Source organism: Tursiops truncatus, chromosome 2 (genome assembly GCF_011762595.2).
Source record: "Tursiops truncatus isolate mTurTru1 chromosome 2, mTurTru1.mat.Y, whole genome shotgun sequence".
NCBI classification, from domain to species: Eukaryota; Metazoa; Chordata; class Mammalia; order Artiodactyla; family Delphinidae; genus Tursiops; species Tursiops truncatus.
Window position 1 is genome coordinate 110,484,481 of NC_047035.1, and position 16,141 is coordinate 110,500,621.

Consider the following 16,141-nt stretch of genomic DNA (forward strand, 5'->3'; position numbering starts at 1 on the left):
CCTCCCCTGTTGCCAATTTAGATAAGTTATCTCTTGGGAAGGAGAAGGCCCAAGCCACATTACACATTCCCTGAGGGACTGTTTAGCAGCCCATCTTCCCTGCATTTCCAGGCAACAGGGAGCCAAGGTCCTGGTCCATGAGGTGGATGGTCTGAGGGTCCCCTGCGTACAGGGACCAACAAGTAGAAGGGCTCCTCTGCAGTGCCCTGGGGAGGCCCATGGGATTCCACCTGTGGGCAGCTCCAATCACCCCCTTTCCTGGGGAGCACACTTGGCACATCGTTTTAGACCATAAACGTACGAGCCCTGCAGTGCCCCAGCTCGGGGACGCTCAGGTGATCAGATCCCATCGTGGGAAGGACCCCTGCATGGAGGGTGCACCCACCATGTGCCAGGGGCTGGGCCAGGTGCTCTCAGTATGGGATCCCAGCTCATCCTGAGAATCAGTCAGGGCGTTTCACGGGGGAGGAGCCTGAGGGGTGGCAGCTGGGGCTGGTGTGTCCCCAGCTCGCCCTTTAACCTCAACTATCAAACAACCGTTTTTTAAAAGAAAGTTGCTTAGCTTCGCCTACCAAGGGACCAGAGGGCCTTGAAGGAGGATGTGAGAAGTAGAGACCGCAGTGGAAAGAGAGTGGGCCTGGGAATCAGCCATCTTGGACTGAATTCCGCCAGCCCTTATTGAGCAGTTACTCCAGGCCTGGTCTTGTGCTGGACAGTGCAGGAACGCAGAATAAAGCCCTCTAGGAATGCATAGCTCTTTGACTGACTTGCTGTACGGCAGGGCGGCTGTCAAAGGCCAATGGCAGGGCCTATACCACTTTGTAAGGTACAAATTGATTTATATAATAATTTTTATAATAACAATAGTAGTTCACAAAGCACTTTCACACACGTTATTATTTCATTGGTGCCTCACAACTGCCCTAGGAAAAAGGTGTGAATTATATCCATTTTACAGATGGACAAACTGAAACTCGGGGAGGTAAAGGGACTTCTGAAAGGTGAGAGCACCAGGGCTTCAAAGGGTGCAGCGCCCCTTGCAGTACAGCTCAGGGACTTACTTAGCTTCACATCACCTGGTGACTTGTTAGAAATGCATGTTCCCAGGCCCGCAGACTTCCTGAATCAGAAACTCTGGAGGTGGGGCCTAGCGATCTGTGTTTTAACAAGCTCATGGGGTGATTCTGATGCACGCAGATTCTGCAGGTTCTCCTTCAGTCCTGGGTGGGGCCTGGGATTCTGCATTTCTAACCAGCTCCCAGATGATGCCAGTGCTACTGGTCCACAGACAGTACACTGAATAACAGGGATCACCTGGGGAGCTTGGTTCAAATGCAGAGTCCCCAGCGCACTCCCAGAGAGTGTGATCCCGCAGGCCTGAAGTGGGTGGGGCCCAGGAACCTGAATTTCCACAAACACCCCAGATGATGCCTGGGGCTCACACTCTGAGGATCCCTGCTCTGGAGTTCAAGCTTGCAGGCATCCACCCCAGCCTCATTTTCAAAGGTTTTCCTCCTCCAGTCCCCACCTCCACTGGCCCTGAACCACCCATCTGATCTCCTGCCAAACTGTGGGTTAAGGGGTGCGAGTGGGAGGCCATCCCTGAGCCAGTGGGGCCCTCAGTTCCTCAAAATAGGTCAGGAGTCTGGCACAGACCAGGCGCAGTGGCTGCAAATAGAAACCATCTGTTGGCCCTGTGCTTTGGGCTCCACCGCCCCCTCCCTCCCTGGGCTGAGGAATACAGAACTCAGAATCCCAGTAGAAGGCGGGTACTTCCCAGGGTGGGGCCTGCCCACCCCAGACAATCCCCCCAGGTCTACTGCAGAGGAGAGGTGGCAGCACCATGTCCTGTCCCCTCACCCCCCATCCCTTTATCCCCCGCCCTCCCACAAGGAGGCTTGGTCATCAGGTGACCTTGCTGTGTGACCTTGGACAAGTCACTTCCTCTTTCTGGACCCAAGTCTGTGAAATGAAAGGCTAGATTTTAGTGGACCCAAGGGTCCTCTGCTGCGCTGGCAGGCTATGGTTCTATGAAAGCCTTTTTGTGTTAGGACCACATGTAAGAGAAGTTGGGCCCATAGGGAGGAACATATTTCCTTCTCCTTGCTTTCTGCCCAGGTGGGATCTTACAAGTTGGGATCTGGTCCTGCAGATCCCTACAAGGGGATGGGCAAGGTTTATGATGTGGGAGGGCCAAGGGAGTTTTTAGAGGCTTTAAGGGGAAGTGACAGGGTCACTCTTCCTTCTTCCTGTCCTCTTATTCCTTTACTCATTCACATATTTAGTAAACATTCATCAATACTATATTAAGCCTAATGGTAAGGCCTGGAAAAATGGAGAAGAATGAGACATAGTTGCTGCCCTCGCTAACATCCAGTGCGACTGGGGAGCAAACGTGTAAAGTAAGAGACCCTGGTGTCAGGTCGGAGCTCAGATCCCAGTTACTCCACTTAAGTGACTTTGAACAAGCCCAGTTTCACCTGTAAATGGGGATAATAGTTGTATCTTTACCTCAGGGTTATTATAAGGATTACAGGATGTAATGAATGTAAAATATTTGGGTCACAGTAAGCGCTTAATAAATGTAGGCTATGGTTATTAGCGTGATGAGCCAGAAAAAGGGAACACAGGACAGAATCTGGGGACTTCAGAATCTGGGATCTGCCCAGCTCAGGAGCCATCTCAGGGGAGATGGGAAGCTTTCCTGAAGAGCTTGGAGCAGAGGAGGCTGGAAGCCTTCTCACGTGTCCAGTCCTGCTCAGCAGAACAGGAAAGGCTGCAGGGATTCAGGGCAGAAGCCTGCTGCAGGAATAGACTCCATATCTGGCTGGACTTGCGTCGGGTGATGGGCAGAGTGCAGCATCCATGGGTGCCAGATCTGAATCCTCCATCTGTCTGTTGAGAAGATGCCATCCCAGCCGCGCCTGACTTTGATCTACTCCCTGATGGTCTAAGGGAGGCAAGATGGAACATGACAGAGGGGAGGAATCCCCATTTCATGGTTGAGAAGACTAAGGGGCTTGCCCAAGAGGCTCTGTGAGTTGGCGTGGAACCTAAGAATTGCACATCTGCTAAGGATGGAGAGAAAGTCAGTGGGGTGACTCCAGATCCTGACCTTCTGTGGTCCCTGTGCATCCCAGCCAGGAGCTCCCAGGTGTGGACGTTGAGTTGGATTCCTTTCCTCTAGGATGTGACTTTGGGGGGCTAATTGATATTCTACCAGCGCCATGCAATAGAACTGTCTGCAATGATGGAAATGATTTGTAATCTGTGCTGTTCAATATGGTAGTGGGTCAGTGGGTCAGCTTCCTCCGTCTTGCGTCCCTGCTGAGATCAGCTGTGCCACGGGGTACAGGGACTTCAGAGGCAGACCCTCGAGGGACTCCTGGATCCCTGGAGGCCCAAACCCAGCGGATTCTGCAGTCAGAGAGCATTTAAGCAAGAACACTTGTGGTCCAGCTTTTTCATGCTGGGTATTTCTTTTTTCTTTTTTTTTGTTTTTTTGTGGTACGCGGGCCTCTCACTGTTGTGGCCTCTCCCGTTGCGGAGCACAGGCTCCGGACGCACAGGCTCAGCGGCCGCGGCTCACGGGCCCAGCCACTCCGCGGCATGTGGGATCCTCCCGGACTGGGGCACGAACCCGCATCCCCCACATCGGCAGGCGGACTCCCAACCTCTGTGCCACCAGGGAAGCCCATGCTGGGTATCTCTTGAATGGCTACAAGATCTTCTCAGAAGTCCTGGTAGCCAGTGAGAACCCAGTAAGACCATTACATGGCAGAGCTAGAGGGTAGGCCATCTGGCCCAAATACCTCCTGTGAGAGAAGAAGGAGGGATCTGCCTGAGGGTCCTTAGTGAGTTAGTGGCTGAGCCAGCTGGAATGTGGGTTTCTGGCACCTTTCCTCACACCAGAGGTTCTCAAATTGGGTTCCACGGTGCAGTCCCAGGACCACTGCTTGAAGGTACTCCCAGTTTCCTGCTAGATTTGAATGCAAACATCTCCAACTTTGCCCATTTTACATTTTGGAGTTCTGAGTAATATGTTATTTAGAGAAAGTGTTCTGCTAAAAAGATCCTAGCCTTTCATTTCACAGAGGAGGAGACGGAAGTGAAGAGTCCGTCAGTAATTACTGCCTGACCTGACACGCTTCTCAAGACCCCAGGCTGATCCACTTCTGCTCCCTTCAGTTTGGGAACATGCGCTGTATCCCTCCCATGTGTCCAGCCCTGGGCTCTGGAAAGCAGGTCTGACTCAGAGTTGGAGGAGGACCGGTTGGCCAGCGGTCGCTCGTGAACCCAGAATGTTGTGGGAGAATTCACTGGAGATATTGATGATAGTATCTGTCGTTCGGCACACCTTTTGCAAAGCCCCGTCCCCAGTGTTCTCATGTCCCATCCTGATAGGGATTCCAAGGCATAGGTGTGGCTGATACCCACATGTCACCAAAAAGGACACCAAGCCTAGAGAAAGAAGATGCCTTATCCCAGGTCACACAGGTAGTGAACCAAACAAGACTAAAAATGTCAGCCTTTCTCTGACAGCACGTGGACAGGGAGTGGCTCTCCCACAGATCCTGGCGGGCTGCCCCATGAGAACAAGTGTCCAGTGTCCACCAGGGCAGATCCTGAGGCCTCCTGGGCTCCCCAGCTGACAGCTCTCCCCAAGGATGTAGCCATGAGCTCCGCCCGTCCCCTGAGTCAGAGACGGGAACAAAAACTGCCCTCGTACATTTTTTTGTGTTCCGGTTACAGGACTGAGTTTTAGCCATCGTCATCTAGAAAGTGCACCCGCTGGCCACAATAAATCATTTTTAGGATTGGAGGACAGGATACAATTTGTCTCCACCTGGAGTGTACACAGAGATTATCTCAGAGGAGAAAAAAGCCTGCTTCCATTTCTTGAGAGGCTATAAGGGCCGTTCAGCTGCAAAATGAACACTTCCTCCTTCCGGGCCCTCCCCCTCTCAGAGGGACACCAGGATGGCCCCGGGCCCAGGGAGAGGCCGCCAGGGAGCAGGCCCAGCAGCCACGCACATCTGGAGGCCAGAGCCTTTCCCTCCCTCTTCCTGACCCTCAGCCCAGCTCAGCCCCCTCCTTCTCCTGCCAGAGCTTGGCCCTCCCCAAGTAAACACTTAATTGAGGTCAGAGTTTCTCCCTTACAGGAGAAGAGGGGAGGGTAGAACTAGTGTGTGATGAGCACGGCCTCCCCACCCCACCTCCGTGCCAGACACCTTGCCAGGCATTTAGCATTTGGTCACTTCATTGCATCCAGTGAGCTGGATAACGTTATTCGAATTTTACAGGTAAAGAAACTGATGCTCAGAGAAGTTGAGTAACTAGTCTGAAGTCACACAGCTAGCAAATAACAGCCAAGATGGAAACCTTTGGATTCTTTCTGACTCCTCCAAACCCTGCTTCCTATACAGTTTCTTTACACTTTTGTGTAGTGCCCTGTACTGTATGGAACAAGTAGGGAGAAGTAAGAGCTTGGGTGGAGAGGCTGGAAGAGGAGAGATGTGTACTATGTTGGAAAGAACAGTAAACTAAGAATCAGAATTTCCTTTTTTTTTTTTTTTTAGCTTTTTATCCAAATATCTCATTTAATTCTTATTACAACTTATTGGGCAGTTAACATAATTGTTTCCATCTTATAGCTACAGAAGCAGAGATTTAGATCAGTTTAGAAACCTGACCAGAGGGACTTTGCCATTAAGTGGTAGAACAAGGACCTGAGGCCACCCAAGTCTTTTTTTGTTTGGTTTGGTTTTTCAACATTATTTTATTTTATTTATTTATTTTATCATTTACTTTTTACTTTTTTATTTTTTAATTTTCATTTATTTATTTAATACAGCAGGTTCTTATTAGTTATCTATTTTATAAATGTTAGTATATGTATGTCAATCCTAACCTCCCAATTCATCCCCACCCACCCCACCACTTTCCCCACTTGGTGTCCATACGTTTGTTCTCTACATCTGTGTCTCTATTTCTGCCTTGCAAACCGGTTCATCTGTACCATTCTTCTAGATTCCACATATATGAGTTAATATACGATACTTATTTTTCTCTTTCTGACTTACTTCACTCTGTGTGACAGTCTCTAGGTCCTTCCACGTCTCTACAAATGACCCAGTTTTGTTCCTTTTTATGGCTGAGTAATATTCCATTGTACATATGTACCATATCTTCTTTATGCATTCATCTGTCGATGGACACTTAAGTTGCTTCCATGACCTGGCTATTGTAAATAGTGCTACAATGAACATTGGACTGCATGTGTCTTTTCGAATTATGGTTTTCTCTGGATATATGCACAGTAGTGGGATTGCTGGATCATATGGTAATTCTATTTTTAGTGTTTTAAGGAACCTCCATACTGTTCTCCATAGTGGCTGTGTCAGTTTACATTCCCACCAGCAGTGCAAGAGGGTTCCCTTTTCTCCACACCCTCTCCAGCATTTGTTGTTTGTAGATTTTCTGATGATGCCCATTCTAACTGGTGTGAGTTGATACCTCATTATAGTTTTGATTTGCATTTCTCTAATAATTAGTAATGTTGAGCAGGTGTTCATGTGCTTGTTGGCCATCTGTATATCTTCTTTGGAGAAATGTCTATTTAGGTCTTCTGCCCATTTTTGGATTGGGTTGTTTTTTTGTTATTGAGCTGCATGAGCTGCTTATATGTTTTGGAGATTTATCCTTTGTCAGTTGCTTCATTGGCAAATATTTTCTCCCATTCTGAGGGTTGTCTTTTTGTCTTGTTTATGGTTTCCTTTGCTGTGCAAAAGATTTGAAGTTTCATTAGGTCCCATTTGTTTATTTTTGTTTTTATTTCCATTTCTCTAGGAGGTGAGTCAAAAGGGATCTTGCTGTGATTTATGCCATAGAGTGCTCTGCCTATGTTTTCCTCTAAGAGTTTGATGGTGTCTGGCCTTACATTTAGGTCTTTAATCCATTTTGAGTTTATTTTTGTGTATGGTGTTAGGGAGTGTTCTAATTTCATTCTTTTACTTTAGCTGTCCAGTTTTCCCAGCACCACTTATTGAAGAGGCTGTTTTTTCTTCCCTGTATATTCTTGCCTCCTTTGTCATAGATTAGTTGACCATAGGTGCATGGGTTTATCTCTGGACTTTCTATCCTGTTCCATTGATCTATATTTGTTTTTGTGCTGGCACCATATTGTCTTGGTTACTATAGCTTTGTAGTATAGTCTGAAGTCAGGGAGTCTGATTCCTCCAGCTCCGTTTTTTTCCCTCAAGATTGCTTTGGCTATTCAGGGTCTTTTGTGTCTCCATACAAATTTTAAGATTTTTTTGTTCTAGTTCTGTAAAAAATGCCATTGGTAGTTTGATAGGGATTGCATTGAATCTGTAGATTGATTTCACCCAAGTCTTTTGAAGAGTCAGAACGTCTTGACTGAGGTCTTGTCTCTGCCACTTTCACCGCTTGTGACTTTGGGCCAGTCTCTCAACCTCTCCGAGCCTCAAATTAGTCACACATGTACCGAATATTTTCAATGGGACTGTAGTATCTGTCCAGCTCTGCGCACTGGACAGCTGCGGCTGGGGGCAAATGAGGTGATGTTGAGGTGGCGGCTGGGGAGCGTCATGGAATTGGTCGCCTTGCTGATACTGTGCTGTCAGTGGTAAGGGACTCATTAAGCCCCAGCCTGAAGGGTGTACTGAGTTCAAGAGGCCTTGGCATCCCGGTGACAAGGAGGCCAGAGGAGATGAGGCTGAGTGACCGGAAGGACAAACACTACAAGGAAGGGCTTGGGCCCAGAAGCCCTAATGGGGTGAGAGTAATGACCAGGCCCTCATCCCGAGGCCAGGAGTGGGGTATCCGCTCAAAACTCAAAACTTCAGTAAACTGAAGTCACAGCCCTGGGGTGAGGTTCACCCTGTCGCCTCCAAGGAACTGGGAAGTTGTGCCTGAACTTGGCCCTTGCCCTCCCAGCATACCAAGAGAGTATTCAACCAGGGTCACTGGGAGGCTCCTATAGACAGGAATCCAGCGCCAGGCCTGGGGTGGAGGGCGGCTGTGCAGGGGCCAGTAGGAGTTGGATGATCGCCTAACTTACAATCTAGTAACGGGAGAGAGAAAACATACGTACCTTGAAATAAGTGACCGTGCAGTAATCTGCAATGTGGGAAGGCCTAGGGGGAGATGACAATTGCCATGAGAGCCGTTGTCCTTCCTTGTCACAGCAACGCAGCCGGGGAGGCGTTATGATCCCTGTTTTACAGAGAAGAAATGTCACTGGCCAGGGTGTCCTGTTTGTTGCTCTCTGACCCCAGCACGCCTCTCTTTGCAACACAATGTTTTTAATAAAGTAGAGGAACCGTATTATTTGGGGGCTGGAAGGCCATCTAGTCCCATCTGTTGTTCCACACTGCCCTTAACCCAGAGATCATCCACCTCAATCTTGAACCCTTCCAGGGATGGGAAGCTCATTATCTATCGTGATAACTTCCCTTTCCAACTCAGGCAGCTCTAACCATTAAGAAAGTCCTTCCTTTTAGGGAACTCAAATGTGTCTCAGTCTTGTGCTGATTGCTCCTGTAAGGTTCATAGAGAGTGTCCTACCCTCACTAGAACTAGCAGGGAGGAATCCACCAGGATCTGGGCTGAGCTTGAGGGCAAGGGGCAAAGGGCCAGATTTTCAGGTGACCTCTTGGCTGCCACACTGATTTCCCTGTGAGGTCTGGGTGGCTCTTTCAGTCCCAGCCTCAGCGTGGCCTCCTCTCTCTGCAGAATAGGGAGGAGGCTTTTCTGTTCCCTGCCTGCACACCCGTGCATCTGACCTCAGAATGAAGTCAGCCCCTTGGTAAGCACAGGAGGAAAGGTCAGAACTCGGGGGCCTCCAGATGCTCCACTTTGGCCCACAGTGTGTGCCGGTGCCTGATCTGACCTCCCAGGTCCTCTAGCTGTCTGTCCACCACCCTCCAGAGCAAACACTCGGCACTGGTCAGCTGGCCCCCTCACTGCCGCCAGCCAGGCCAGGTACATGTTCACAAGTTCCCTCTGTCCCTTCTTCCCTATCCTCACCCCGCCCAAGCCAGGGATTAACAACAGGGGCATCTTTAATGTGAATTGAATCAAGGCTTTACATCTGACTCCTAAAGTTTATAGAGAATCCAGGAATAACTTTGAAGAGACCACAAAGCAACATGAGACAAATCGCTAGAACATTTTCTTTTTTTACTTTATTTTTGGCTGCGTTGGGTCTTCGTTGCTGCACGCGGGCTTTCTCTAGTTGCAGTGAGCGGGGGCTACTCTTTGTTGCGGTGCACGAGCTTCTCGTTGCGGTGGCTTCTCTTGTTGCGGAGCACGGACTCTAGGCGCGCGGGCTCAGTAGTTGTGGCACACAGGCTCAGTAGTTGTGGCTTGCAGGCTCTAGAGAACAGGCTCAGTAGTTGTGGCACACGGGCTTAGCTGCTCCGCGGCATGTGGGATCTTCCCAGACCAGGGCTCGAACCCGTGTCCCCTGCATTGGCAGGCGGATTCTTAACCACTGCACCACCAGGGAAGCCCCTAGAACATTTTCTAAGACAACTGATTTGATGTCTTTAAGAAGTCAGTGTCACTAAAAAAAAAAAGTGATGGGAGTGTTCTAGATTTAAAGGAGTCAAAAGAGAGATCACAACCAAATGAAATACATGGGAGCAACACAGCTCCCAATCCTGGTTCAAAATATGGAATAGCTGTAAAAGACATTTTGAAGAATTTTGAATATTGGCTGGGTATTAGACGGTATTGAAGAATTGTTGTTAATTTTCTTAGAGGTGGTAATAGTGATGTGCTCACGTAGGAAATCGTCCTCCTTTGTAGGAAATGTGTGCTGACTTAATAAAGGGGCAGGAGTCATCACGTTGGCAACTTCCTTTCAAACAATTCCACAAAACTAAAAAAACCGAAAGAAGTAGGTACATAAAGGAACGTGTCAACATGTTAAGGATGATGAACCCAGGTGGTGGGTGATGATTGTACCACGCTCTCAACTATTTTTGCATTTTGAAGTATTTTATAATAAGAAGTTGGAGAGAACATAATATGGTCTGCAGAGTCAGAACAGGTTCCAGTGAATCCTGTGCCTGCTCACTGTCTGAACTTGGGCTGGGTCTGTTTCCCACCCTGTGCAACAAGGACAGTCATCATTCCCACCTCGCAGGGGACTGTGCACAGTGCCTGGTGCTCTGTCAGTGTCCCGTGCTGGCAGATGGCCCCTCCTCCATGAAGCCCACCCTGACCCCCCCTTCCCTGACCTCTCACTACCGTAAACTTGTCAAGCATCCATTTCATCTCCTCCGTTGGCTTGTAAGATATTTGAAAGTGGAGTCCGTGTCTGATGCTTTCCAGATACCTCTCAGTAGATTGGGCCCACGGGAGCAGCAGTGATATATTTTTGTTTGTTTGTTTGTTTGTTTTTGCGGTACACGGGCCTCTCACTGTTGTGGCCTCTCCCGTTGCGGAGCACAGGCTCCGGATGCGCAGGCTCAGCGGCCATGGCTCACGGGCCCAGCCGCTCCGCGGCATGTGGGATCCTCCCGGACTGGGCACGAACCCGTGTCCTCCGCATCGGCAGGCGGAGTCTCAACCACTGCGCCACCAGGGAAGCCCAGCAGTGATATCTTATCTTGAATGAGACCTTGTACCTACATATCTCATTTTGACTCTTAAAGTAACCAGATAAAGTCAGGAATTATGGGTCTCATTTTAGGATATCTCAGGGAGGCAAAGTGTCTTCCCAAGGCTAGTAGGAGTTAGAATGGGGAGTGAAAACCCAGGACTGCAGACTCCCGGTCCAGCGCTCTGCCAGGCATGCTCACTGTGGCTTCAAGAGGGGTGAAGGTGCAGGCCCAGTGATAAGGGCCCCCTGGCCTCCTTCCCCCAGCCCTTCCAAAGGTCCAGCGGAGAGGTCAGCCTCAGCCTACCAGCCAATGGGGAGAGGCCAGCGCCGGGCTTGCTGAGAGACGCTCTCTGTTTTTCCTAGGATGCAGGCTGGGGCTGATCCCCACAGAGTTCTCTCTGCTGGACCTTTGAGAGGGCAGTCAGATTCAACTCAGGCCCTGAAGGCTAAGGTTGGGCTGGACAGAGAAGAGAGCGAAGGCATTCCAGGCCAGAACTGCACCAACAAGGAAAAAGAGGTTGGAATGAGCAGGCTCACCACCTCCTTTGTCTTCAGAGGGAACTGTGGAATCTAGAATGTTCTACCTGAAAGAGACAGAGTGATCTCCAATACTCCCATATCAGACAGAACTTCTGCCGGGACCATGTACCACCGAGACTATATTTTTCATACTGTATTTTTCTTTGAATTAATTCATTATTTTTAAACTTAGCTTTCTTAGCACTAATACCTGTGAAATCATGGACTTGGCATGTAAGTTATATTTTTTCTAATGCAAATTAAAAATGTAACTACTAAAATTTAAAACTTCATCTCTGTACCATGTAAAGGAACCATGGGTGACCGCCTGGGACCACACTCGGGGCATCACTGATATAATCCTGATGAGGAATCTGTGAGAAGAGGATAGTCTCAGGTCACACAGCCAGAAATGACCAACCAGGCTCCCATCCAGTGCACTTGCCTCTCCAGCGGGACTTTGTTCTGAACAGTCTTGGGCAGAACTCGGCAGAGAGGGGAGAAGGCAGGAGGAAAAGGGGTACAGAGTGGGCAGAGGCTGGGAGGTGGGGAGGAGTGGAGAGTAGGGCGGCTGGCCCTGCGGTGTGGAGAGTGGCCTGGGGGATTGGAGAAGGTGGGTGGAGGCCCAGAGAGCTGGCCGGAAGAGGGCTTGCCTGAAGAATCCCTGGGATTCTCCTCATTGGATCTGAACTTCTTCCTTCAATACAGAGGCCTTTGTGGCTGAGCTCCTGGCTTTATTTAAATCAGATGCAAAGTTTTGTTTTCAGTCAAATTCCCAGGGTTGGTTTCCTGATTCTGTGGTGGTATTTCCTTTTGTCTTCTGCCCCTTGGAAATTTCATCTGAAGAAATTTCTGTCCTGAGATGGGGTGGGAGACTCAAGGCATATCAGGAGATTTGGCAGGAAGGGGAGAGGATGGATAATGGCGAAGTCGGGCCAGAAGGATGTTCATTTAATAAAGCGCTTATTGAGCGCCTACTGAATGCCAGGCCCCGGCTGGGAACTTGCCATGGCTCATTGAGCTTGGATGCGTGTCTGCCAGGAGAGCACCGACTTGAGCTCCCTCTGCCGTGACGCCCATTCGTAGGGCTTCCCCATAGGAGGCGCCATCCTACCACAAAGCTGAACTCCACGGTGGGCTGCCCATTCTGTCCTCCACACACCCCCACATGCACATCTGTGTATCTGTGTTCTCCACTGTGCACAGCATGGGACACTCATGCAGTAGGTTGGACCCTGTGTCATGGTTGGTGGGTGGTGAGGGGTAGAGAGGGGTACCATTCCATCCTCTAGAACAGGGGCTCTCAAACCTTGGCGTATTTCTGTCTCACTCTGGGGCAGGGAAGCTGGATTAAAATGCCTCTTTCTGGGCCCCATTCCCAAAATATTGGATTTAGTAAGTCTGGATTGGGACCCAGGAATCAACATTTCTAACAAACGATGTAGGAGGTTGAGAAACCTCCCCCATCCCGGATGATTTTGATACAGGTGATCTGTGGGCCACACACTGAGAAACCTTGCTCCAAAGGGTAATCTGGCATAAGAGTCTCAGATTTCCAATCAGGAGACCTGTGTTCATGACCCTACTCATTAGCTGTGTGGCCTTGGACAAATCACTTTACCTCTCTGGGCCTGGTGGTGATGATGATGATGCTTATAATGATGATGGTGATGATGTATAGGACCAAGAGATTTCTGAGGGTGCACTTGTGGGTTAGAAGCCCTAGAGAGAATCAGAGGAGCGTATGATAATGGGTGGTCATTTGCCTTGCTGCACGTGAAGGGGCTGTCTTCCTCCCCCACCCCTCATCATTAGAATTGTTCTCTCTCTTTGTGAACACCCAGCCTCCTCTGTCTGCACGTCCCATACTAAATTAAGCACAGTTTCTGACACGCAAGAGGCAGCCCAGACATGTTATTGGATGGATGGTCTGCTCTATCACGTGGCACGTCCCTTGAGAGTGAAAGGATCCTCCATCCTTTCTGGAAGGTGGTGTGGACGTGTATACGGAAAGCAGGAAGTGTGTGGATGCCCTCATGCCAGTCTTTGCTCTTGTGGGACTTTATTGAAAGAGTAAGTCCTCCAGCACAGGGCCAGGCACCCGATTCTTGGAGGTTCCTTCCCCTCTCCCCGCATCCTGAGGGCAGGTACTGGGCCTTCCTCACCTCCTGCATCCCTGAGACCTCCCGCATGTGCCCAGCTCAGCCCTTCGGGATGCAGTCCCCGGCCTGACCCTTGTCTCTTCTGGCCCCTCACAGATGTCCTGGCGTCCGCAATACCGCAGCTCCAAGTTCCGGAACGTCTACGGGAAGGTGGCCAACCGGGAGCACTGCTTCGACGGGATCCCCATCACCAAGAATGTGCATGATAACCATTTTTGCGCCGTCAATGCCCGCTTCCTGGCCATTGTCACTGAGAGCGCGGGAGGTGGCTCCTTCCTCGTCATCCCCCTGGAACAGGTAGGCACCCATACCTCCGTAGGCCTGATTGCAGCCTCAGGGTGGAGAGAAGCCCTGCTTGGTCACTGTTGGGCCTGTTGCCCCTGTTTCTCTCTGACCCTCATCTTTTACTTTCTCATCGTGTGTCCAGTGGCTGTGCCTTCCCCAAGGCTTTCCCCGAGGGTCACCAGAGCAAGTGTAGGTGGGGGACCTGAGGAATATCCAAGGAGAGAACAAGTACATCCAGGAGACCTGAGATCTGTTCCCAGAACTTCCCCAACTTGGACAAGTCACTTGCTTTGGGGTACATGGGGTTCCCATTAACCCCAAGGGACTGGATCGTCTGATCTCCAAGGCCAGACCCAACTCTACAATTCTGCATCCTGGGTGTCCTTTGGTTTGGAGCTGGAGGGGATAAAGACCCAGCATAGTCACACTGGGTGTCTGCAAAAATGACACACTCATTAAAAATAACATTTCAAACTCTTCATTGAGGGGCTAGAAATAATTTACCTTCTCCCTCATCCCCCACCTCCTCTCTAAAAGCTTCTTCCCTTCTGTGACTGCCTTCGAGAATATAGCAAATTAAATGTGCGGAGCCTAGATCATGAAATTTTGCAGCTTTGCCATTCAGGCAGAGTCCCCGGAGGCCCGTGGGAGGTCACGTGCCTCCAGGAAAGTGCTCGCTGTCAGTCCCGCTTGTTTATGGCTGAGCTCTCCCTCCCCGGCCTGACTCATCACTCCCACCCTCCACCAAACTCGGGGAGAGGAGGAGGTACATGCCCAAGGAAGCCTCGAAACCCTCCATCAGCTGGTGGTGGAGGATGGATTTTTCCAGTCTCACCTGCCCACAGTGGGGGAGCACAGTTTTGGGAAAGCCTTAGGCCAGACCCTCCCTTCCACTAAAGGGGGCAGCTGCGGTGACAGGGACTCAGAGCCTGATACATAGAGAGGTCGGAGGAGCTGTGGACTTGGGAACAGGAAGTCTGGGTTCTATTTGGGCTCTGCCACTCACTGGGAGCGTGACCTTGGGCGTGTCACTTAACCCCTCTGCACCTTATTTTCTGTAATGGTAAAGTGGGCATCTTAAATCCCCTTCCACCTACATAGCGATGTTGGCATCAAGGAGGGTAATGGATAGAAAGCTCTCCGAGAACCAAACTACATGGTAAAGATGTTTGGTGCTTTCTTGGAGTGTCATCAGCTCTGCTTGTCAACTTTGCAGATGCCCACAACAGCTCTATCTCATTGGGAAGGATTCTGAAATGTAGCTTGCCTCCCCTCCTGAACCAGGTGGGCTCAGATATCTGTCCACTTGGGAACCAGCTTAGCTCCAGCTGCAGCAGGCAGGCCTACAGGTCCCCAGCAATGCATGGGCTGGTTCTTACTGGGGCTCAAGCCCATTGCCGGCACCCTGCCATACTCCACTACATGGATTACAAAGGTCAACAGTCAATGCCTCATACCATAACAAAAATTAATTCCAGATGGATTGAAGATCTAAATATTAAGAAATAAAAAGAAAAGCTGCAAGTGTATTAGAGGGAAATGGAGAGTATTTTTAAAATCATGCAACAAGAAAAGGCTTCCTAAGCCAGATGAGAATCCATAAAACCATAAAGGAAATGATTAATAGATTAGAATAAATTTAGCATAAAAGTTTTAAAGTCAGTTTTTGTACTCTAGTGAGACATGTAAGCAAAATTGAAAGGCAAGCCACGTAATTGAGGCAAGCCAATATCTGCAATATATGACAGACAAAAGATGCTTGTCCAGAATATATAAAGAGTTAAGAAAAATCAATAAGAAAAAGGACCCAATAGAAAATGGGCAAGGGATATGAATAAGCAATTCATAGAAGACAAAATGTAACTTTTAGCCTACTAAGTAGAAAAAGGTTTAAAAGAATCATAATCTTTGGTTTTGCCAAAGATGTCAGAGGGCAGGCACTCACATACACTCTCAGGACATTTGGTATATTTACATCTTACTCTTGGTGAGGTGTAAATGAAGGTAACTTGTCAGTATCTATTAACATTTAAAGATGCGTGTCCATTGACCCAGCAATTCCACTTCTAGGAATCTGTTCTACAGAAGTACTCTCAAGTATATATTTTTGAAAGTATGCAGCATTTTTGTACTCAACTTTTTTACAAACATCATTTTTTATTGTTTCCTACCTACAGAAATAAAATTTCTCTCTCAAATTGCTTAAAGTTTCTAAATTCCTCTCAGTTTCTGTAATGGTACCAAAGAGTTTCACACCATCCATAGCACTGCTCTAAAATATGATCAGCTTCTTTTTTTTTTTTTTTTTTTTGCGGTACGCGGGCCTCTCACTGTTGTGGCCTCTCCCGTTGCGGAGCACAGGCTCTGGACGCGCAGGCTCAGTGGTCATGGCTCACGGGCCCAGCCGCTCCGCGGCATGTGGGATCTTCCTGGACCAGGGCACGAACCTGTGTCCCCTGCATCGGCAGGCGGACTCTCGACCACTGCGCCATCAGGGAAGCCCTGATCAGCTTTTGTAACCACTTCATAGACAGCAGAAAAA

General features: G+C 49.2%; 1 protein-coding gene across 1 annotated transcript in view; it reads left to right on the top strand.

Moving 5' to 3' along the window:
• The window catches only part of CORO2B (coronin 2B), a 139,931-nt gene that overhangs the window by 55,538 nt on the left and 68,252 nt on the right, over positions 1–16,141 (top strand). Inside the window, exon 2 of the mRNA XM_033851896.2 lies at positions 13,411–13,611. Within this exon, the coding sequence (XP_033707787.1) occupies positions 13,411–13,611 (201 nt within the window). The remainder of the gene's footprint in view (positions 1–13,410; positions 13,612–16,141) is intronic.